At 41.5% G+C, this 25745-nt stretch overlaps 1 protein-coding gene across 2 annotated transcripts in view; it reads right to left on the bottom strand.

Annotated features, from left to right (window-relative positions):
- The window catches only part of LOC122640547 (chaperone protein dnaJ C76, chloroplastic), a 64991-nt gene that overhangs the window by 1293 nt on the left and 37953 nt on the right, over window positions 1-25745 (bottom strand). For both annotated transcript variants that reach the window (XM_043833770.1, XM_043833769.1), the window contains one exon: window positions 24996-25095. In XM_043833770.1, the coding sequence (XP_043689705.1) occupies window positions 24996-25095 (100 nt within the window). The remainder of the gene's footprint in view (window positions 1-24995; window positions 25096-25745) is intronic.

The following is a 25745-nucleotide window of genomic DNA, read 5'->3' as shown; positions in this document are numbered from 1 at the left end:
TAGTGTAGGAGTCTATTTTTTAGTCTTTTATATAAGATTGTAAGGGGGGCAAGTATTGAACACGAATTTTGATTAATGAAAAGCTTTTTGCTGCTCTTCTTCTCCATTGAAGATTTTTGTCTTGTTGGTGGGATTGGTGTTTGATCCAATCGACACCTTACGGTGTGAAGCCCGAGTGGTTCTTTTGAAGCTCTACATTCAAGTTTTAGTTCAAGCTTTGATTTTACTCAAGTTTTACAATCAAGCAAGCTGCTGCCAAGGATATTCTGCAACTATAGTAAGTTTGAATCATCCCCAAACCGTACCATTCTTCTTCTAACCTTCCATACACCCAAACCACAAATTTCCTCTTTTGTTTTCAATTTTCCCAAGACCTAAAATCAACATAGACCTAACCAGCCATTAAAACCCTCCCATATTTGGATCGAATTCTCCCCACACCCATTGGGAAACTCAATCCAAGTCTGGTCCACTTTTGACCACTCTAAACCCTAGATTCCATCTTCTTCCTCTTTCACAAAACCCGAAACCCTAATTCTAACCTTGCTGCCAATTCTCTCCAGCACACTTCCCTTCTGTGAGAAGATGAGAGAAGTGTTTTAGAGATGAATGCTTGATCTATTAGACAACCCAAGCTTCTGTTTATAATAGAGGCCTCAAAGAGGCAAATTACACAAGTACCTTTACTATGATTAAACAGAAAAATACATAGAAAAGTACCCATATACCCTCACAGTATACCATACAATTTAACACTCCCCCTCAAGTTGGAGCATAGATATCTATCATGCCCAACTTGGATACAAAAGGATCAAATAGTTTTCCACTCAATCCCTTAGTGAATACATCAGCGAGCTAATCTTCAAACTTCACGAAGGGAATACAAACAAGACCACTCTCAAGCTTTTCTTTAATAAAATGTCGGTCAATCTCCACATGTATAGTACGATCATGCTGGACTGGGTTGTGGACTATGCTGATTGTAGCTTTGTTGTCACAGTATAGCATCATGGGAAAAGAAATAGAAACACCAATATCTTGAAGTAGTCCCCGAAGCCATAACAGCTCACAAATACCTTGGGCCTTTGCACGAAATTCAGCCTCGGTGCTTGATCTAGCCACCACATTTTGCTTCTTGCTACGCTATGTGATTAGGTTGCCACCAACAAAAGTACAATACCTTGTTACAGACTTGCGATCAGAAGAGCCAGACCAATCAAAATCCATATAGGCTTCAACTCGAAATTGATCATGTGGAGATCGGAGAATTCCCTTTCCTGGTGCTGACTTCAAGTATCGAAGAATGCAAAGAACAGCCTCCATATGAGTGGAATAGGGATCATGCATGAACTGGCTTACCAGGCTCACAGCAAAGGCAATGTCTGGCCGTGTGTGAGATAGGTAGATCAGCTTTACTACCAACCTCTGATAACGACCTTTGTCAACTGGTTCTCCATCACATTCCTTCAGCCTGGTGTTATCCTCTAAAGGGGTTTCACTAGGCTGACAACCCAGCAACCCTGTCTTTGATAAAAAGGTCCAAGATGTATTTTCTCTAGGAAAGATATATGCCTTTTGATGATCCGACAACTTCAATCCCAAGAAAATACTTAGCTGTCCTAGATCCTCGATCTCAAACTCACATCTAAGAAACTCCTTGAGACGATTCATTTCTTCCCTGTCATTCCCAGTCAAAACTATATCGTCAACATATACAATAAGAATTGTAACCTTGTTGCCATGGCGCTTGATGAACAAAGTATGACCAGCATTGCTCTGTTTGAACCCCACAGAGGTCATAGCCTAATGAAATTTGCCAAACCAAGCTCTAGGGGACTATTTGAAACCATATAGAGCACGCTTCAACCTACATACTTTGCCACTAATTGTGTCAGATCAGAACCCAGGAGGAACTTCCATGTACACCTCTTCATCAAGCTATCCATGAAGGAAAGCATTCTTCACATCAAGTTGCTGTAGATCCCACCCTAGATTCACAGCATAAGACACCAGAACTCTCACTATATTCAGCTTGGCAACTGGGGCAAAGGTTTCCTGGTAATCAATCCCATAGGTTTGACTGAACCCTTTAGCCACCCACAAGTCTTGCCTTATATCTGTTAATGCTGCCATTAACTTTCTGTTTGACCACAAACACCCACTTGCACCTAACTGGTTTTTTTCCTGAAGGAAGAGCTACAATATCCCATGTGTTATTTTTCTTTAAAGCCTTCATTTCTTCTACTATGGTTGCTTTCTACTTTGCATCTGCAAGGGCCTCCTGCCACTTGTGTGGAATACAAACAAAGGAAAGGGAAGAAACAAAGGTACGATAGGAAGTGGACAATGCATCATAAGAGACAACATGATATATAGGATGTTGAGTGCAAGACCTAATTCCCTTACAGTGTGCAATAGGTAAATCAATATCAAAAGAAGGTTTAGGAGAAGAGAGATTACTAGTGGAGCTTGGATCTGGCTCAGGGGATTCCAACTGAACAGGTTCAGGTGCTGTTGTGGTGGAGATCTCAACTTGCTTTTTCTTTGACTGCTTTTTGTGACAAACTTTGAGGTTGGGTACATTAATCAGCCTCAGCCTTTAAACCTGAGAAGTAGGCTCCCCATGTGTTGAAATGTCAGTGACAGGCAAAGGTGAAGGAACACAAATAGGGAGGAGAGGTTCCTGGATGTCAGTGACAGGTAAGGGTAAAGGAACACAAATAGGGAGAAGAGGTTCCTGGACAGCCACATCTTCGCTATTACACTCCCCTTGAAGAGGTGGCGGGGAATAATAGGGAACTGACTCATGAAAGACAACATCCATAGTCACCACAGTACGGCGAGCAGGGGGAAAGTAACACTTATAACCCTTCTGTGTGGGAGAATACCCAAGGAAAATACACCGGAGACCATGAGGTTCAAATTTGCTAGGGGAATGAGTGTCACAGACATAACACACAGCCAAAAGTGCGAGGAAGGACAACAAAAGAGGAGGACCCCTCCAAAACCTCAATAGGAGAGCGAGCATTCAAGACCCGAGTAGGCATCTGGTTTATCAGTAGCAGCAGTAAGGGCAGCATTACTCCAGTATTGGGAAGGACCATTACGAGCAAACATGAGTGCATGAGCTACTTCCAAAAGATGGCGGTTCTTTCTTTCGGCCACTCCATTTTGGGCAGGAGTGTCAACACAGCAGATTTGGTGAATGATTCCATGATCAGCTAGATATTTCTGGAACTGACCCTTAGTGTATTCAGTGCCATTATCACTCCTAAGAATTTTAATGGTAGTTTGATACTGGGTCTGAACCATTTTATGAAATTGTTATATTTGTACCTGAACCCTAACCCGAACTCCGAATGTAGGTCCAGAACCCAGAGAATCCAAGGTCATATCCACTAGCAACCTGTGGTGCATTGACCGGGTAATCATCCGAGAAGAAGGTAGTCCAGTGGTAACATCTTATATACCAACTTGGAGGCAGACACCACCCCCATGCAGCTGTTCTCTGCATCAACTGATGCACAGCTCAAGGTAAATTCCTTACTCTGGATGAAATGAGGTTATAAATGTTTGAACACTGTTAGTAGCTGAACAACCATGAGTGGTAAGTATCCAAACCATGGCATAGGCCTCTGTGGGGTTCAAAAGCAAAAACAGCAGAATTTCACCTACTGGTCCATTGCCATTGGTCCATTGGATCAACCAATACTGTTGTCATGTGTAAATCTCACTTCTGGTGCATGGGGCCCAGTGTCTCGCACCCCGAATCACCTCCCCGTGCCTAAATTGACCTGTGGGAATATTGTCCCGACAATGTGATCATGTGGGGCCCTCCTATTGGCCTATGTGCATTTAGAATAGGAGTTAGAATGTGTTTTTAGCCTAAGTGGTCCCTAGCTAAACAGACCCTATGGCAGCCTCTATATAAACCAACTTAAGATCAGAAACATACCCCTGTTCATTTCGTTGCGAGGAGGAGACAAAGAGAGAGAAAAGAGAGAGAAAAGAGAAGAGAGAAGAAGAAGAGGAGCTTGGGAGGAGAAGCTGCGCTCACCTCTTGTGCTTGGACTATTCAGGTAACTGTTCTCAACCCCTAATTACCTTTGTTCTTAGCCACTCCTAGACCCTAAACCTTATCATCTTTCATTTCCTATGGTATACCATGATCTACCATGCTAGTTTGATGTTATGCTTTGAGTTTTTGGTATAAAAGACTAGGATCCTTACATGCATAGTGAGATTCATCATTCTTAACCCTTCACCTACCATCTGTCATGTTTTTATATGCTGTAAACATCATTTCCAGCATTGGATGGTCAATCTTCATGTACATATAGAGCTTTGAATGTATCTCTTAGTGTAGGATATGTTTTCCCCTTTATGTACATGTCAACTCCATGATCTTATGCTTATAACAGTACTGGTTTTGAGTTAATCCAACCCTTTCCAAGTTGATTTCTGTTGTTTCTTATATGTGCAACCATGAATGTTAGCCATGTGAGCCATAAATCCCAAGATCATCATGCATTTTCAATATTTCTTTTTAGATATGTTGGTTATCATGGATGGAACCTACCTATACTTCCTGATCATCCATGCTAGCCATAGATCCATAGTACCACGCCCAAACTGTGCAGGCTTTTCAAATTCTCGAGCTGTACAGTCACTGGTTGATTGCCACTGGTCCATTGGATCGACCAGTACCAAAAACTTTGACCAGATGCAGACCTGGTTAGCCCAGGGACTGTGACATCATGTGGGAAGCCTTTTTGTGTGAAACATGTTGAAACCCATGCCACCCCAGCCCTACACCTACTGAATGGAAACAATTTGACTCCCGGGAATGGTGGTTGGCCAACTAACCTAAGTTGGGGATGATACCCTGACCCAAACCCTGTTGGGACCACTGAAGTACCACCTAGAAACCTTCTGGTACCATGCCCATCCCCTGAAGCCCTTTGCAGTTTTCCTGATGTGACCCTACAGGTCGATTGCCACTGGTCTATTGGAAGGACCAGTACCAATCGACCACTACCAGGAACTTGCACCAAATATGGATTTGATCAGCTCCATGGCCCATAACATCATATGGAAGGCCTCCTACATAAACCAAATGAGAAAAATCATGCTTTGTTACCACCTTGGGTGACTGGTTTATTCACACTGGTCCATTGGATCAACCAGTGCTCCACCTTGTATAAAACCATGACTAAACCATGTAATGACCCTTAACTTATCAATTGAGAGACCTATGGTGTGAAGGCATATAAAGTTCCATAAATCTCCTTCCAATTTGTTGTTGCCAACCTCACTGGTCGATTGCCACTAGTCTATTAGATCGACCAGTGCTGCTGTCCTTACAGAATTAGGTCCAGCCTTGGTCTAGGACTTAGACCAAGGATACCCCTAGACTCCTTACTCCATTATTAACATATTAATGTTTGATTTGCTTTAATTAACCTTTGGCCATGGCAATTTGTCCGGCAACGCATGTTGGAGTGCATTTGAGAGCCGAGAACCTTTCGAGCAAGTAAACCTTAGCCAAGGTGAGTGGATTTGAATCATTCATGTGGGTGTAATGTTGCTGAATACTGTAAAGATAATTAAATGCTTTTATTTCTTTTAGATTGCTTTGGAATTATGAAATCAATGATGTAAATGTGGAATGGTCGTGTTATGATTAAATTGCTGCATTATGATGAATTGCATGATATTGAACTGCTAGACTAGATGTCGTAGTCGGCTTGGAAATGAATGGTATGGTGCGCCGTAGTATGGGCTGCGAAAGCGCTGTACACTTCATTCTTGGAAATGGGGAGTGTGGTAGCCCGTAGAATGGGATGCAGTTGACACCACTCAACTCGTACTCACCATGTAGATCATCTGGTTAGGTCAAACATACCCTTATGCTACAGCCCTTACCAATAGGGGTGCATGTGTTGGGTGATCATGGCCTCCTGAAAGCCGAGGAGTTGTAGAATCTGGGATAAGTTGTCATTGTTATCTTGGGGTCTACCAAGGGAGGGAGTTGGTGCTCCCGGACCAGCAAATGATTGAGGCCGCAACCAAAGTGAGAAAGCGAAGCCGTAGAGGTTGTTGCCCGAGTCATTGCAAGTAGTATATACCTAGTGACTTAGTTGTGTTGCTAGGTGGACTAGCGTAATAAAATTGAATCCAAGCATATAGACTCATTATGTTGTGTTGCATCTGCATGCATGATTTATTATTTACTTGCTGGGCTCGGTGGAGCTCATCCCTCGTGGAACATTCTTTTAGATGATTTTGCAGGTAGACGTCTCCCTGAATGGGAGGATCATCTCGGACAGGATGGTGATGGTGATTGTGACTATCTTGGTATGGACCCCGACGGAGGTGATCCCTCTGATGCGAGTGCATAGAGTTGGGATGGAAGAGATGACTTGATCGAGGGCTGTCTTTATTTTGATGTTCTTGAAACATTCTTTTTGCCTAAGGGCATTTCTTTTTGTAAAGCTTACAGATACATCTTTTGTATAAATTCTGTCTATGATGTAAAGCTACGAAAATGTCATGTATGTAATACAAGTACAGTCAAGTCCTGGGGTCTACTTCTGAACAATGTATCTTGGAAACCTTTATGTATAAATCTTTAGTTTTTCCGCTGCACTCTGAGTTTACAATGATATATTGTGAATGCTTGTGTGTGTTTGTAAGTGGCGTTTGCTTCTAGATCCTGGAGATTTAGCGAATGTGGTTTGACATCCGGGTTACCCGCTCAATCCTCCTAGGGGGTGGTTTGGGGTGTGACAGAAATAGTTGGAAACAATGGAATACTTCACTCTTATGTTGCATCATATAAACCCAAGTGATACAAGACTGGCAATCTATGAAAGTAACAAACCAACAGTGACCAGAAATGGATGTACGCCGAGAAGGACCCCACACATCAGTATGAAACAAATGAAAACTGGTACTGCTTCTTTGATTAACTAGAGAATAAGTAGCTCGAGTTTGTTTGGCCATAACACATGCCTCACAAAAAAACTCAGTTCAATTACATTCTTTAACAAGTTTAGGGAATAAAAAGGACAAGATCCCATTGATACAAAGTAACAAAAGAAGCTGAACTAAGCTGAGGAGGAACCTGTTAGAGTATAAGTCGTGGGCCAAAAACAGGGTCTCGGGATTAGCATTAGAGCCTAATCCCGAGACTCCCTTTAGGCTCCACAATTGAGGGGCTCTTATGTCTTTTTACCTCTTTTCCTAATCCCTATATGTTGTATCCCCTTTCTCTTCTATCATTGATAGAATACGATAGACTATTGTGAGGCTGCAACTCTTCTCTTCCTTCTTCTTCTTCTCTCCTTCCCCTTCTCTGATTTTCGCAGGTACATTAACATGGTATCAGAGCTGACTTCCTAGACCTGGTATAAGTCTGAGCAAGTCACCCCCCTCTTTTCTTCTTAATTTTTCTGCTTCTTTCCCTTCTACGATTTCTGGTTCCCTCAACTAGAGGTTCACAAACTTAAGGGGGTGATCTTTCACCCCTACAATTTTGTTGGTGTTGGTTGACTGCGGATAGAGTTTATACCATGTAAATCTACTATTATTCAACTCAAAGCAGATTTGTGAGTTCTTTATGGTGATGTTTATGGTGGTGTGATTGGCAATCAATTGCTGCAAGTGCTGGTTTGGTGTTTGTGGAAGATTCAAGTAATGGGGGCAGCAATCCCATCGTATTTTCCTGCAGTTGTGATTGATGTTTGATGATTTTATTGTGGTTTTACTGCCGGCAGCAGCTATATTGGTGTTTGTGGCAGCAGGTGTTTCGGTGTTTGTGGAAAGCTTTTGGGTGCAGTATTTTCTCTTTAATATTGGTGTTTGTTGAAGTTTTGAGTCCTCCTTCAAAGGACAGCATGGGTGATGAAGATAAGAGCAGTACGATGGTCACTGAAGTGGTGTCCTCTTCTAATCGAATCACAAAGAAGAAACTTGATGGTATTACCAATTATCAACAATGGCGGAAAATTGTGAAGCTGGTTCTACAGGCCGAAATCAGCAACAACACTTGACAGGACCTACACCACCAAATGATGCAATGTGGGAAACTGTTGATGCCAAAATTCTTGGGCAGATGTTGAATTCGATGGAGAATCATGTTGTGGATTTGGTTACCCGCATCGAAACTGTGAAGGATTTGTGGGATTATTTGGGGGTACTTTACTCTGGTCAAAATAATTTGTCCAGAATCTATAAATTATCATAGGAGTTCTATAGAACTGAAAGAAAGGGTCGCTCTATAACTCAGTACTTTGCTGACTTTAAGTGAATGTATGAAGAATTGAATGCCCTTCTCCATATTTCGTCTGATGTGAAGCAAATGCAAGTTCAAAGAGAACAATTGGCGGTTATGGGATTTTTGGGAGGACTTGGGCAGGAATATGAGTCTGTTAGATCACAAATTTTGGGTAGTGAGAATATTGCCTCTCACACAGATACGTTTGCTCGTGTTCTTCGCGTATCTTGTGAGAGTTCTCATGACACCACACCAGCAGCTGAGTGTTCTGCCCTAGTTTCACAAACTGGGGCTGGTGGTGGTAATCGTGGAGATGGTGGTTACCGTGGGGGAAGTCGTGGACGTGGGACTGGTCGTGGAGGTGGAGGTGGTGGTGGTACAGGACGAGGACCAAAGCCAAGTAACAGCCACAGTTATAGGCAGTCTTATGGGCAGTCCAATGCCCCTTTGGATGGTTCGGGTGCTGTCCGGACTTGTCATCATTGTGGTCAGCCTGGCCACATTCAGAGATTTTGTTGGAAGCTTCATGGGAAGCCTGGACAGCAGCAATTTGCAAACTCCGCTGCTAGTAGTGACTCAGTCCCTCAGTTTCAACCTCCTGAGGGAAAGGTGATTGTGATGTCAGACGAAGAGTATGCCCGGTACAACCAATTTCAGATTTCACCGCCTACTTCCACTGCTACTTTGGTTAAGACAGGCAATGCCACTGCATGCCTTTCTGTTGCTTCCCGTCCCTGGATCATTGATTCAGGGGCATCAGATTACATGTCAGGAATGTCAGGTATTTTTTCTTCTTTGTCTCTATCATCATCCAGTGTTACCTTAGCTGATGGGTCTTTAGCAAAGGTTAAGGGCACTGGTACTGCACATCCTAACTCTTCATTGTCCCTGTCCTCAGTTCTCTACCTTCCGAATTTTCCATTTTCCATTTAATCTCATGTCTGTAAGTAAATTAACCAATACCTTTAATTGTTCAGTGACATTCTACCCTGATTCATGTGTTTTTCAGAATCTTGCTACGAAGAAGACGATTGGTAGAGGACGTGAGGCAGGGGGGCTATATTTACTTGAAGGCTCTCAGTCTGTTGCTTGCTCCAGTGTTGCTTCTCACCATCAGATCCATTGTCGGCTTGGTCACCCTTCTTTGGAAGGTCTTAAGAAATTATATTCTAGTTTCATTCTCTTTCTAGTCTTGAGTGTGAGTCTTGTCAGTTTGGGAAACTTCACCGTGTGAGTTATCCCTCTAGAGTCAATAAGAGATCTATATCTCCTTTTTCTTTGGTCCATTCTGATGTTTGGGGTCCATGTCCTGTTGAATCAAATTTGGGTTTTAAGTATTTTGTCACTTTTGTTGATGATACTTCAAGGATGACTTGGTTATATTTAATGAAAAATCGATCTGAATTATTTTCCATATTTTGTGCCTTTGTTTCTGAAATTCGTACCCAATTTGGTGTAAATGTAAAAATTCTTCGTAGCGAAAATACAAAAGAGTATTTTTCGGCTCCTTTTTCTGCGTTTATGGTTCAGCATGGTATGGTACATCAATCTTCCTGTTCTGACACACCACAACAAAATGGTGTGGCAGAAAGGAAAAATCGTCATCTTATGGAGGTTACTTGTTCCATGTTGTTTGAGATGAAGGTTCCCAAAACTTTCTGTGCTGATGTTATGCTTAGTGCATGCTATCTTATTAATCGCATGCCTTCATCCATTTTGCAGGGCAAAATTTCTCATTCTTTATTGTTTCCAACTGAGCCGTTGTTTGCTTTGCCCCCTCGTATCTTTGGTTGTGTCTGTTTTATTCGTAAACATAAGCCTGGTCTGTCTAAGTTGGATCCAAGAACTATTAAATGTATGTTTCTTGGATATTCTCGTACTCAAAAGGGGTATCGTTGTTATTCACCATCTTTGCGCAAATATTTTGTTACTGCAGATGTATCCTTTTTTGAATCTACGTCGTATCATGCTGATCCAGTAAATGCTTCTGAGTTGGACGATGGTTTCCCTATGTCTATTGTTCCACCACCAGCCCCTGCACAGGACTTGCCGCACATTCAAGTGTATATTCGTCGCCATGCTGCCCCTCCAACTCTTACTCTGCTGCAGATCCTACTATTGCTACCACTCCAGTTAAGCCAGTTACTTCTGATCTTGACATTCCAATTGCTAAACGAAAAGGCATCCGTAGTTCTATTCAGCATTCGATTTCTAACTTTGTTTCTTATTCCGCTTTGTCTTCTTCATTTCGTTCGTTTCTCTCTACTGTTGAGACCTATCTACTTCCCAAGTCTGTGACAGAGGCATTGTCTAGTCCTGGCTGGAGGACAGCTATGGAAGAAGAATTAAAGGCATTAAAAGTGAATGATACTTGGGATATGGTACCGCTGCCCCCAAGGAAAAACTGCAATTGGTTGTCAATGGGTGTATGTGTTAGAGTGTATGTACTAGGGATACTTTAGTACATGTCTATGTCATATGTCTTAGAGTTGTATTTTGTAACTTTTATTATGTTTCTCTTTTACCTCCCTAGGGAGGTCCTTGTAATTTCCTAATTATGGCTTAATGAAGTAAATGGATGTTAGGAGAAGAATCTCCTAACTTTCCACGATTCTCTCCAACTGTCTTCTTCTTCCTCTCTTCTTCCTTCTTCCTCTTCTCCTTCATGCTGTAAACTCTTCATTCATTACTAGAATCAATCAACCATAAATATTAACTTGGTATCAGAGCATCAAGGTCCTCTGGTTTCAGAGTCGGCTAGGGTCTGCCTTGTTTCTTCTACCTCTCTTTGGAACCCTTCTTCTCTTTAGGGTTCCATTAGGGGTTGTACCATGTGAAGCAATACATCCCTTTGGAGTTCCATTCTGTGATTCAATATAGAATGGAGGGACTGCAGATGTTGATGAAGCAGAGTCGAAGCTCCAGCAGCTGCACCATTTTACAGCCAGCCTCTGCAACTTTTTTTCGTTTCTCCCTCATCTCTCAACCTTTTGGGATGAGGTGTGGTGCATTTTGATCGCCCAGGGGTGTCCTTTCAACCCCTCCAACAGTCGGTTGAAGAGAGAAGCAGCTCGAGGAGTGCTGCTCCAAATATTGCAGCCCAGTTTTTTCCGCCAGTGGGTTTCTTTTCTCTGTTCGATTCTGCCTGTTGGCAGCTTGATTTGCTTTGGGGCTGGGACTTTTTGAGTCGCCTTGAGGTCCTCTTTCAGGCTCATAAGGTGTTGATTGCTACATGAAGCAGGTTTGAGAGCTCTACTCTGTCGTTCACGATCCTGCCAGCAAGGTATTTCTCTTTTTTTTCTGTTGAAGACCTTGTTGAGGATGTGCTGTCTTGTGTGGTTCTTAATTGTTGTGAGTGGCAGATTTGAGTAGTGTTATGGCCTTGGATGATATGTGCTGCTGTTGTTTGGTTTGTGGAAACATTTAGTTTGTGTTTTTTTTTTTTTTTCATCAAGTGTATGTTCTTGGCTTGCCTGTTGCTTGCTGTTCTCCTTACTGTGGTTGGGTTGAGGTGTCTCCCCATTTATACAAGGCTCTATTTTGCATTCCCCTGAGTTGTTTGGCAGTATGTCTACGGTGTCTGGGGCTGATTCTGAGGTCAGTGGACCAATTCCGGCCAGTGGTGCTCCAATTATGGCCTCCTTTGACAATCCCAACACCCAAATATCTGTTGTGAAATTGGACCATACCAACTACTTGGATTGGTCCCGTTATGTGAAGTTGTCCCTCCACAACAGGGGGAAATTGGGATACATTACTGGATCTATCAAGGCTCCTGCTACCACTGATACAGGCTATGTCCAGTGGGAGACTGAGAACTCCACTGTTATGACTTCGCTGATATTCTCCATGAAACCTGAGATAGGTTGGAGGTTTATGAGCAAGGAGACTGCGAAGGATATCTGGGACAGTGCCTCCAAGATTTATGATAAAGTTGGTGATGCAACTAAAGTGTATCAAATCCTTCAAAAACTCATTCATATGAAACAGGGCGATAGGAGCATATCTGACTACTATAACACTGTTATCAGTTTGTGGGAGGAGTATGATCACTATAACAATATCCACCTGTCCAATTCTGAGGATGAGGCAATGGTCTACAAGAACCGTGAAAAGGAAAGAGTCCTTATTTTGCTGGGTGGTCTTAACCCAGAATATGAGCCTCTTCAATTGCAAATCCTAGGGAGATCTCCCTTTCCATCTCTGGATGACGTGTGCAGCTACTTGCAGAGTGAAGAAACCAGGAGAACAACTATGGATGTTACACCATCAACAAAGAGATCTGCTCTTGTTTCTAGTTCCCACAGAGACTGGAAAAGTGGGGGAAGAGGCCAAGGGCCAACTCGTGGAGATCACCGTGAGAGGTTCAAATGTGATCACTGTGGCAAGCTTGGAAACACCAAGGACAGGTGTTGGGATCTTCATGGGCAGCCCCCTAGTATGCGTAGTGGTTCCTCTAGTGCCCATGGAGGCAAGCGTGGGGGGGCTCGGGCTCACTCTGTGACATCCAAGTCTGAGACATCTGGACTCAAGTCTGCTCCTGATTCTCTGTCACAGGATGACATTGCCGCCCTCCGCCAGCTCATGTCTCACCTTAGAGGGTCAGCTACTGGTTCTACTTCAGGAGGGTCAGCTACTTCTGCTTCAGCTCTGCAGGTCTCGTCTACTCCTTCTACTGCACCCACCTGGATTATTGACTCTGGAGCCTCTGACCACATGACTGGTATGTCCCAGTACTATGATTCCTACTCCATTTGCTCTGGCCGGGACAAGGTAAGGGTTGTTGATGGTTCCCTTTCATCTGTCTCTAGTAAGGGTAATGTGCGAGTTACTCCTATTTCCCTTGAGTCTGTCCTTCATGTTCCTGATTTTGCTACTAACCTATTATCAGTGAGTCACCTAACCAAATCCTTACATTGTTGTGTTACTTTCTTTCCTTCCTATTATGTCTTTCAGGATTTGGAGACAAAGAGGGTTATTGGCAGTGGGACTGAGAAAGGAGGACTCTATCTTCTTGAACCACGGTTACCTGCCCAATCTCTACTGCTACAGCTTATGTTTGTGGTCGGAGTGACCGTAATACTTTGGAGTCTGTAATGCTTTGGCATCAGCGTTTGGGTCATCCCTCTTTTGTTGTTATAAGGAGACAGTTACCCCATTTGTTTACTTCTTTTCCTTCATCTTATGTTTTTCAGTGTGAATCTTGTATTTTTGCTAAACACTGTGGCACATCTTATCCTTATCGTGGTAATAGATCTACTGCACCTTGTTCCCTTGTTCATACTGATGTTTGGGGGCCTTCCCCTACTACTTCTTTATCTGGATTTCGTTACTTTGTTTCATTTGTGGATGACTATTCTCGGTCTACTTGGACTGTTTTGTTGAAACAAAAGAGTGATGTTTGTGATGCTTTTAAGGATTTTTATCACCTTATTAGTACTCAGTTTGGTACCCACATTCAAATTGTTCGGTCTGATAAGGGGGGTGAGTACATGTATGGGGGGCTCCAACGGTTCTTTCGATAATGGCATCCTCCATCAATCGGCTTGTGTTGACACCCCACAACAAAATGGGGTGGCGAGCGCAAAAATCGCCATTTGCTGGAGATCACCAGGGGTCTTCTCTTTGGTATGCATGTGCCTAAGACCTTTTGGTCGGATGCACTTCTTACCGCTGCATTTCTTATTAACCGGATGCCAACTCCACTTCTTGACTCCAAATCTCCACTGGCTCTTCTTTCTCCTCAATCCTCAGTTTTTTCCTTGCCTCCGAGAGTCTTTGGTAGTGTTTGTTATGTTCATGTCAACAAATCAGCCCGTACCAAGCTCGATCCCAAAGCTCTCAAGTGCATCTTCTTGGGCTACTCTGATTCCACCAAAGGGTATAAGTGCTACCATCCTCCTTCCCGAAGGCGACTTCTCTCCAAAGATGTCACCTTCTTTGAGTCTATCCCTTATTTTTCATCCCCTCAACATTCTGTTCAGGGGGAGAGTACTAGCAGTGAATAGAATGCTGATGTCATTCCCTTTCTATCTCCCTTGCCTACCTCCACTTCCCCATTCCTATTTGATATTGGAAAGTACAAAGAAGTGGATGTTGTTGTTGATATTGATGCTAGTAGTGGTAGTGGTGGTGATGCTAGCAGAAAAAAAGAATACAAGGGAATAAGATTCAAAGAAGATGGTGTATTCACAAGAGGTGAATGCTTGTTGAAGGAAAAAGGGAAGCAACCATGGTATAAGCAACCCTGCCGAAACCCCTCTTTGGATCCACATCCTCAGTCTCATCCTCCTCAGTCAGGTAATTCCTCTCCTTCTGAATTAGATCTTCCCATTGCTATGAGAAAGGGGAAGAGAGCCTGTACTAACCCCATAGCCCAGTTTGTTTCCTATGACTCCATTTCTCCTACAGGTACTGTTTTTTCCACTGCCCTTGAGTCTTCTTCTATTCCCAAAAATGTCACAGAGGCCTTATCTGATCCAAAATGGATGCAAGCAATGACTGAGGAAATGGTGGCTCTAGAGAAGAACAATACTTGGACACTAGTTGATCTTCCCAGGGGGAGAACTCCAGTTGGATGCAGATGGGTTTATACAGTCAAGTATAGATCCGATGGTACAGGTGGAGAGGTATAAAGCTAGGCCCAGTTGTAAAGGGTATAGTCAGGTGTATGGCATTGACTACCAGGAGACTTTTGCCCCCGTAGCCAAGCATAACTCAATCAGGGTTCTTCTTTCAGTGGCAGCCAATAAAGATTGGCCAATGTACCAATTAGATGTGAAGAATGCATTTCTTCATGGAGATTTATCAGAGGAAGTGTACATGCAACCTCCACCTGGTTTTAAATGTCCCTTAGCTGAAAGGAAAGTGTGTCTCTTGAAGAAGGCTCTCTATGGCCTCAAGCAGTCTCCTAAGCCCTGGTTTGAGAGATTTAGACAAGCCATCTTGAAGAATGGGTATTATCAGAGCCAAGCTGACCACACCTTGTTTATCAAGAGAGGTAATGGTACAGTTACAGCTCTCATTGTCTATGTTGATGACATTGTGGTAACTGGGAATGATGTTGCGGAGATAAACAGCTTGAAGTCTTATTTGGCTAGACAATTTGAGATCAAACACCTTGGACTCTTGAAAAACTTCTTGGGTATTGAAGTATCTAGATCAAGGAAAGGAATCAACATCTGCCAGAGGAAATTTGTCTTGGATCTTTTGCAAGAGACAGGCATAATAGGGTGCAAACCGGCAACTTCTCCCATTGACCCGAATCATAAGCTTGGTGATAAATGTGGTTCTTCTCTTATAGATGCAAGCAAGTACCAAAGATTAGTTGGGAAACTCATCTATCTCTCCCTGACTCGACCAGACATCTCTTATGCAGTTGGAGTGGTGAGTCAGTTCATGCATGCCCCCAGGAGTGGACATTTGGATGCGGTGTATCGCATCATTAGATACTTGAAATCCTGTCCGGGAAAAGGCCTTCTATTTGCCAGACATGACCATTTGCAGATTTAAGGCTACACAGATGCTGATTAGGCTGGCTCAGTCTCTGATAGGAGATCTACTTCTGGGTACTGTACCTTTGTGGGTAGTAATCTAGTTACCTGGAGGAGCAAGAAACAACCAGTTGTAGCTAGATCCAGTGCAGAAGCTGAGTGTAGGGCCATGGCTCATGGAGTGTGTGAGCTTATATGGCTAAAAAGACTTCTTCCAGACTTGAGCTTTGAAACTGAAGGGTCAATGAGACTTTATTGTGACAACAAGCATTGCCCATAATCCGGTTCAGCATGATCGAACCAAACATATTGAGGTTGATCGACACTTCATCAAAGAGAAGCTGGATCTGGGTGCATTTATACTCCCTTTGTGAAGACCGGTGATCAAGTAGCAGATATCTTCACCAAGGGTCTCATTCCTGGTCTCTTCAGTACCTTATTGTCCAAGCTTGGAATGTATGACATTTATTCTCCAGCTTGAGGGGGAGTGTTAGAGTGTATGTACTAGGGGTACTTTAGTACATGTCTATGTTATAGATCTTAGAGTTGTATTTTGTAACTTTTATTATGTTTCTCTTTTACCACCCTAGGGAGGTCCTTATAATTTCCTAATTATGGCTTAATGAAGTAAATGGATGTTAGGAGAAGAATCTCCTAACTTTCCACGATTCTCTCCAATTGTCTTCTTCTTCCTCTCTTCTTCCTTCTTCCTCTTCTCCTTCATGTTGTAAACTCTTCATTCATTACTAGAATCAATCAACCATAATATTAACTGTATGCAGTGAAGGTAAATCCGAATGGTTCTCTTACTCGTTTGAAGGCAAGACTTGTTGCTAAAGGATACGCACAGGTGTATGGTGTAGATTATTTGGACACCTTCTCACCTATTGCCAAGCTTACCTTTGTTCGAATTCTGATCTCCCTTGCAGCAACGTTTCACTGGCCATTATTTCAGCTTGATGTCAAGAATGCGTTCATACATGGTACTCTGCAAGAGGAGGTCTATATGGAGCAACCACCAGGGTTTGTTGCTCAGGGGGAGTCTAGACTGGTTTGTAGACTGAAAAAGTCACTGTATGGACTAAAACAGTCCTCCCGTGCGTGGTTTGGCAGATTTACTGAAGTTGTTCTTGCTTTTGGTCTGTCAAGATGTGGTAGTGACCACTCGTTCTTTCACATGCAGTCAGGTGCAAGGAGGATTTTTGTGATTGTGTATGTTGATGATATTATCATCACGGGTGATGATTCTGTTGGTATAGCTGAGTTAAAGTCATATCGTCAACAGAAGTTTCAGACTAAAGACTTGGGGAGGTTGAAATATTTTTTGGGAATTGAAGTGGCTCAGTCTCAGAAGGGAGTGTTTTTGTCACAGTGAAAATATGTGTTGGATCTACTCACTGAGACAGGATTGCTTGGTTCTAAGCCCGTTGACTCACCAATGGATCAGAATCTGAAACTTGTTGCTGATGAAGGAGATATTCTCAATGACCCAGAGAGATATAGGAGATTGGTGGGTAAGTTGAACTACTTGACAGTCACCCGACCCGACATTGCCTTTCTAGTTAGTGTGGTGAGTCAGTTCCTTTCCTCTCCGCGGACCTCTCATTGGGATGCAATTGTTCGTATTCTACGATATCTTAAAAAGGCTCCAGGTAGAGGAATTGTGCATCGAGGTCATGGCCATAGCAAAATTGAAGGGTTTTTAGATGCAGATTGGGCAGGGTCTCCAAGTGACAGGAGATCGACAACTGGGTACTACACTTTTGTTGGAGGAAATTTGGTGTCATGGAAGAGCAAAAAGTAGAGTATGGTGGCTCGTTCCAGCGCTGAGTCAGAGTATAGAGCTATGGCACACTTGACATGTGAGTTAATGTAGATACAGCAACTATTGTCTTAATTGGGATTCAAGACTCCAGTTCCCATGCATTTATGGTGTGATAACCAAGCATCAATTCATATTTCTTCTAATCCTGTGTTTAATGAGAAGACGAAGCACATTGAAATTGATTGCCATTTTATTCGAGAAAAGATGAAGAGTGGGTTGATTCTTCCAAGGCATGTTCGAACTGGAGAGCAGCTTTCAGATGTATTTACTAAGTCATTAGGCAACGGGAGGATTGAGTATATTTGTAACAAGCTGGGCATGATTGATATATATGCTCCAGCTTGAGGGGGAGTGTTAGAGTATAAGTCGTGGGCCAAAAACAGGGTCTCAGGATTAGTGTTAGAGCCTAATCCCGAGACTCCCTTTAGGCTCCACAATTGAGGGGCTCTTATGTCTTTTTACCTCTTTCCCTAATCCCTATATACTGTATCCCCTTTCTCTTCTATCATTGATAAAATACGATAGACTGTTGTGAGGCTGCAACTCTTCTCTTCCTTCTTCTTGTTCTCTTCTTCCCCTTCTCTGATTTTCGCAGGTACATTAACAGAACCGAATGAAGCTGAGAAGGCAAGGCTGTTGATGTAGAAGCGCCCTCAAGCAAGTAGAGACCACCATGCACCCTACCCCATCCAATCGTCCTCCCATGCTCCAGATCCTGGAAAATACAATGATCAGAGAAAAAGGTTATTTTACAATTCAAATCTCAAGTCAAACTACTAATGGAGAGAAGGTTAGTAGTAAAATTAGGAATATGTAGTACAGAAGACAATGTAAGAGACTGAAACCAGATGACTGAAAAAGTAACAGTTGAGATCGATTCTGTAGGATTTTTGGAGAAACCCCAAATATTAGGAAGAAAGTTCGATCCAAAAATTAGGCAGAAGGAGCTGAAACTAGGATCGAGTTCCCCTTTTATGCTGCTGAAGTTATCCTCAAAGTATTGGCTTGATCTGAGAAGGGAAAGGCTGAACTCGATGAGGTTAGGGTTTTGACCAAAAAACCTAAAAGCTGAAATCGATAGATGATCTTCACTCTTGCAAGCAGTGATGGATTCTTCCACAGGTGCAGTACTTGATATTCAAAGGGAGAGGAGTATTGATCTTCAATGTTGATGTAGACTCAAACTCCAAAAAAAGAAGATTCAGAAATTGCAGAAAAGTGGGAAGAACTCCAATCGATTCTTGCAGGGACAGATTGTTTATCTCATTGAGGTGAGTATAAGGCAGCAACTAGATTCATAAGAATCACCTCATTAGTGCTGCCCTATCATGGTTTAGAAGGACAAAGGGAAGGAGAAGTGTGATGAAGGGTTTGAGGTAGAGTGGAGGAAGGAAAGCTGAAAAACTAGATCAGATTCTAAGCTCTGATACCATGTGAGAAGATGAGAGAAAGTATTTTAGAGATGAATGCTTGGTTGATCTATTAGACAATCCAAGCTTCTATTTATAATAGAAGCCTCAAAGAGGCCAATTACACAAGTACCCTTACTATGACTAAATAGAAAAATACCCATATACTCCCACAGTATACCACACAATTTAACGTAACCTTCATTAGAAGACTCCCCTACATCAACTTAGCCTAACTCTACCATCAAACCCTAACCCAAATTTCACAATTTTGACCTATTTTGACCTAGCCGAATTACCCAGTTCATAGCAAATCCTAGTTTTTGGCTTCTAGTTGGTATCATAGAACTACATTAAGTGGTATCATAGCCATGGCTGAAGATGAACAAACAGTGCTGCCACCAGCCCCCGATCCTATGGCTGCAGTGATTGAGTTGTTTCAAAAGTTCTCTGTTGAACATAGGGCTATATCTAAAGAAATAAGAGCTGATCAGAGAGCTATGAATGAAAGGTTGCAGCAAATTGAGCAACGTCAGGTTACTCCAGTAAGGGACAACAAAGAGGATAGATATCAAATACAGTCTCAAGTTCATCGACCTAATTGAAGGTACAAGGACAACAAGGAAAGGAACAGAGAATAAAAAGAAGACAGGGATCGTCAAAGAACTCCAGAGGCTCGACTTAGTTTTGAAGATCATGTGAGATCTTATTTTCATGCTGATAATGATACTCCTCATCGACACTATGGTGACACAAAAGGTCAAGCTCGATTTGAAGGAATACAATGGCAAACACGATCCACGGATATTTTATGATTGGTTAGCTACATTAGATGATTATTTTGATTGGTATGATATGCTTGGGTATAGAGAGATGAGACTAGCGCATACTAAGCTAGTGGAATCACCACATAAGTGGTGAAGAACCCATGTGAATGATCTTGACTACCATTGTAGAGCACTTGTTACATGGGCAAAGATGATGCAAGAATTGAGTGATAAATATTTACCACGGGCATTCAAAACTCGACGGCTAGGTCAATTAAATTCCCCTTCGACAACATTACCACCAAAAGGCCTTCAAAGCTGAAGACAACTTGAAGCCTCCATCAATGAAATTTAGTTTGTAAGTTGAAGATTGTTGGAAATCTGACATCAACAATGTTAAATCAAAGGTTGAATGCAAATTTACATTACCAAAGGAAATTGAGAGAGCACCAGTTGAAAATAAAGCTGAAGTGATAACAGTGAATTGTAATGAAAAAGAAGAGACAATGCTTGAAGCTTCAAAGACGGAAGTTAAACATGTAGAAGATTCTACTGAAGAGGTCTATGTTGAAGAGATCAAAGTAGACAAAGCTGAAACAATGGAAGATGAAGTGGTTGTTGAGAGCACTCTACAACAAGTCTTCGAGATTCATGATGATGTTCTTAAAGAGCTAGAGCTTGTACCTCAAGTCTTTGATAAAAAGGATACCATAGTTGAGGATTACATTATAGAGGTTCATAAAGACAAAGTTACAGTAGTACTGCCAGATGAGGTCCTAATTAAGGAGGACTTCAAGTACATTCCGCATGAAGTAGTCACCACCCCTGATGCGAGTCTTACCATCGGAGAACCTATTGAGTTTGTGATTCCACCTCAGTACTTTGAAGAGAGAACTCCCAGGGTTGAAGATTATATTCCTAGCGTTCCTACATTACTAGAGCTTTGTTTGGGAATGGTCAAAGCTATTACTCACATGTTTCCCCTCCATCACTATAAAATTCGAGGACGGATTTTTTCAAACTGGGGGAGAGTTGATGCAAAATCATCACCAAACTAGGCTTCTTTGATTAGGAATAAGTCTAGGGTTGGGTTATATACATGTTGGGCCTTTGATCCTATGGGTTTTTATGTAATAGGCCACTTTTATGGGCCTAAATTATGGGTAATTAGGTTGCATACGAGATTCCTTTGTTTATTTTTATGTAATTAGTGGTCATGTGATCAGTTAAGTGATCATGTGACAACTTAAGTGGTCATGTGACTATTTAAGTTGGGCTGGATTAGAACTCTAAGTCCAGCCATGTTTTGAGTCTATTTCCTTTGTTATTTCATTTTCCTAGTCAGTTTAGGTTACCTAATAGGTTAAGGATTGAGTTAGGCCTTTTTTTTAGTGCAGGAGTCTATTTTTGAGTCTTTTATATAAGGTTGCAAGGGGGGCAAGCATTGAACACGAATTTTGATTAATGAAAAGCTTTTTGCTGCTCTTCTTCTCCATTGAAGATTTTTGTTTTGCGTTTGATCAAGGCTAGTGAGACTGGTGTTTGATACAATCGACACCTTGTGGTATGAAGCCCGGGTGGATCATTTGATGGAATCGGTGTTTGATCCGATTGACACCTTGCAGTGTGAAGCCCGGGTGATGTAGGACAAAACATAAAGAAAAGAGGCCAAAACACTATTTACGTGAACAGTGTCACAGCCCCTTTATTTTTCTTTGGTGAGAATATTATTAAAAGATTCTGTGGGGCCCAAGATCAGATCGTATGGTGCTTTATGCGTGGGGATTTAGAAGTTTAGTTTAGTTTCTAATTTCAGATTTAGAAAATATGCTTAAGTTTCTATTCTTAATTAGACTTGGTTTCTATTTTATAGTTTCTATTTTGAACCTTGCAACTTTCTATTTTAGTTTCATTACTTGTAACCCAAGTCTCAGCACTTTCTAATTTTTAGTTTCTAGTTTGGAGCTCAATCCTTGAGCCTTTATACATTGTAACCTGGCCATAGAGGCACCCCACAATTTGAATAGTTGAATGAAAAAATTGCTTTCGAAGCAAAAGATTCTCTTGTCCAATGACTGTGACATGAAGGGCTGGGAGGCCTGGCTGAGAGAGCCAAAATCCTAGGGCTAATAGGAGCCTGGCTGTGAGAGCTGAATCCTCCTATCCCTTTCCCTCTTCCTGTCTATTTCTTCTTTCCATCGATCCTTTGCTACTACCATTTCTGTGAGTGTGAAACCTGCTGTTGTTGCTACCTCTGTGAAGGCCAGGATCCATCCTTGATCATCAATAGAAGGCTGATACTGCTCCTGCGATCCAGTTTTGCTGCTGCAATTCCTGAGTTCCATAACTCCACATCCACCACCAAAACCTGCTGGGTTTTTTAGCATAGAACCACACCACCAACCACCCCACACAATCCTAGTTCTGGCCTATTCTGCTGGCTGGATTGTCTTATAGCCATAACCTTCTATGTTCATTCCCCTCTCATAACTCCATTACTGTCCATCAGAAATTATTTGTCAAGGCGTCGCCTAGGCGTCCAAGCAGTTTTCTTGGGGCCGAGGAGACACCCGCCTTATTGCAGGGCGCCTTGCACTGGTTTTTAGTGGTACAGGATTCCAATATTGACCCTTATTTTTGCCAAATATCATTTAATAAAACATTTACTTAAGATATTATTCATAAATAAGCAAATATCTCTCTATTTGAATCCAATAAAAATATTTAAAAAATCAAATTCCAAAAGGATAAAAAGTCAACCCCCCAATTCAAGAACAAAAACTAGATTTTCGGCGGCAGGTGAGATTTTCAACTTTCAAATGCTAGGGTTTTTCTAAAATCTAAAAATTATATAAATCTTAATATGGTAAAACATTGCTAAAAACCAGAAGTGCGGTAAAATATTCATTTGTTTTGATATCTAAAAAAATATTTTTATTCAGAGCGCTTTTGACAGCATTCGCGCAGACCAAATAAGGTTTGACTAGAACATAACTTCTTTAATATAAATCAGATTTAAGCACTTTTGGATTTGTTGAAAAGCTGGTTTTGTGCTCTAACTAATACAAAAAGTCTCATGTAAAACTAAAATCATTTGACTAGTCAAACTTCTTAGAGAACAGAACATCTCACTAAATCAAGAGCAATTTAATTACTTATAGATAAGAGCATATTTTTTATGACTTGATGTGACTTAATGTTATTTTTTATGACTTGATGTGGCTTAATGTTGATTTTTGATGACTTAAGGTTACTTAATGTTTATTTTTTATGACTAGAGGAGGCTTAATGTTGATTTTTTATTATATAAGGTATAAATTGTAGCATACTAAAATATTGTAGCACACTAAATAATTTTAGAAAGGGGGGAAATAAAAAATAACACTTGAAGGCACCTTAGTCGCCTAGGCAACGCCTTGGCGGGCGCCTTGTCGCCTAAGCGCTTAGACACCTCTCCACCGCCTTGGGTCGCCTTGGCAACTATATTCAGAATTACATCAAAATTGCTGCAGAGCTTTCCCTCATCAAGGCCTACACTCGATCCTCACTGAAGCCCAAACATGGTGCTGGTTTGTGACATATCTCTTAACCTTCTAATTTGGTGTTGCTTTCATATCTCCCAACTCCATCATCAGAATTGAGTGAAATTTTCAGCAGTGCTTCTCCTCTATACAAGCTTCAATCAATCCAAGTTTGGTAGCATTCCCATGGCTGGTTTGGTTTGAAACCCTAACCTTCTAATTCTGCCTTTGTTTTTATTTTGGATTTGTGGGTATACCTGGGGCTAAATTAACCCTAATTTAGCCTTAAATTTTAGCCCTACATTACTGGGTGGTTCTTTTGAAGCTCTCATTCAAGTTCTAGTTCTAGTTTTGATTTATATTCAAGATCTACAATCAAACAAGCTGCTGCCAAGGAAATTCTGCAACTACAGTGAGTTGAATCATCCCCAACCCCAACCTTTCTTCTTCTAATCCTCTAAACCACCCAAACCCTAGCATCCCCTCCATCTCTAAACCCTTTTCCCAAGACCAAAATTCTGCCCAGACCTAACCAGCCAAATCACACCAAACTTTGATCGAATTCTCCTCTCATACTACGGAAAACTTGATCCAAGTGGTTCACTCATCTGACATCATAAACCCTAAAAATCCATCTTTTCCTCTTTCAAAAAACCCAAAACCCTAACCTACACCTTGCTGCCGATTCATTCAAGCACACTTCCTTCCATTAAAACTTAACGTAGCATTCACTGATGGACTCCCCTACATCCACTTGACCTAACCCTATCAAACTAGGTCCCATCAAACCCTAACCCTTATTTCACAATTTTCACCTACTTTGACCTAGCTGAAATACCCAGTTCATAGCAGATCCTGGTTATTGGCTTCTAGTTGGTCTCCTACCAATCTAGAACTACATTAGGAAAATTATGGAATCAAGCTAGAATCATCCAATATTGGAAATTTTTTGAGGACTCCTACAAGTCAAACTAAACTACAAGCGCAAGGACTACGAACGTGACATCCTCAGAATCATTATATTAAATGTAACAGAAGTACTTGAACTATACTAAGATGTACATGAAATTTCATGCTTCCATCCAATGGTTGGGAACCTATTAACACACTAAATAATGCTATTGGGACCACAAAACCAAGGTCATTGAAGCTATAAAATTGTGCATATAGCTTAAAGTGGTGTTTCCTGCACCGTAGAGACCTTAACAGATGGTTTCTTCAAGAGCACATCATCCTCATGATCTACGTATCAGCAGTACCACATATAGTAGAAAATAGAAACAAAATAACAAAAATAATATAAGCACAGCATGAGTCCCATGATAATGAGCAGGCACATTGGAAGCCAGGCCAAATATGCAAATCCAAATGACTTGCAGCCCAAACAGCCCCTCGGGCCTACCAGCTGCATCAGTTGACAGATATCTGGTCAAGGGCTTCTGCAGCATTCAGCCAAGGAAGGTTCCCTTCCCAACTTCCTTCATTGTTGCTGTGGTTGTTATGGGAGAGTTTTCGTACAAGGTCGTGCATGGTGCATGGTCGTGCTTTCAACTATTGGATGGGCATGATCGTGTACACACAGCCCCTCATCCCCATCCAACGGTTGCAGGCACAGTCGTGCACCATGCACGAAAACTTTTGCCTTATTATTATTATTATTATTATTACTACTACTACTATTTCCTTATGTTTTCCATCATACCTGTATTTTGGTAGTCTTTAGGTTTTCCCCAAAGGTCACTCCAGTATGATCCACTTTTACCAGAATCTTTCTGGTTCATCATCCTCTGTTTAGCTTTTTCCTGCACCGAAAGAAAGAATACTTGAATCAAACGCATGGACTGAAGTATGCTCCCCCTCTCTGGCTCAACAATATGCTTATGTGTGCATATAATCACAACATGTGTATAAGAGTAAAGAAACAAAATTTTGAGGTTCACATCATGCATTTACTATTTAAGTAGTTGAGGCGTCGAAATTGAATAAAGCAGAGATAGACCATTTACCAGTGCATAGGTATCTAATTCTTACTGTGTTAGCATGATTTATAAATCAGTTCATTCATATTCTTTCAACACACACACACACACAAAAACAACAACAACAACAACAAAATAAAATAAAATAAAAGAAATAAGGAAACTAATTTGCTAAAGAGAGCCAAATAAATAGGATTATTAAAGTTTACCACTTATGTAGGAGCATTGACAAATCCACTGATACTAACAAAACTTGAACACAAGTACACAACTCATCTTTTCTGGAAAGCACAACTAATACTAAATTGGCACTATGATACATTCGAAAGCCCTTTGAATATTTAGGGAAACTCACCTCAATATTCAATATGACGATAGTTTGAATGACAAAAATATTCACTGTCTAAAATATGGACAGAACTATCATAATGACTATTGATGTCATATTTATCTACCTAATGAGGGAAAAAGAA

The sequence above is a fragment of the Telopea speciosissima genome, chromosome 9, assembly GCF_018873765.1.
Source record: "Telopea speciosissima isolate NSW1024214 ecotype Mountain lineage chromosome 9, Tspe_v1, whole genome shotgun sequence".
In the NCBI taxonomy this organism is placed as follows: domain Eukaryota; kingdom Viridiplantae; phylum Streptophyta; class Magnoliopsida; order Proteales; family Proteaceae; genus Telopea; species Telopea speciosissima.
Note: the sequence above shows the minus strand (reverse complement) of the source record. Positions and strands in the feature narration are given on the sequence as shown.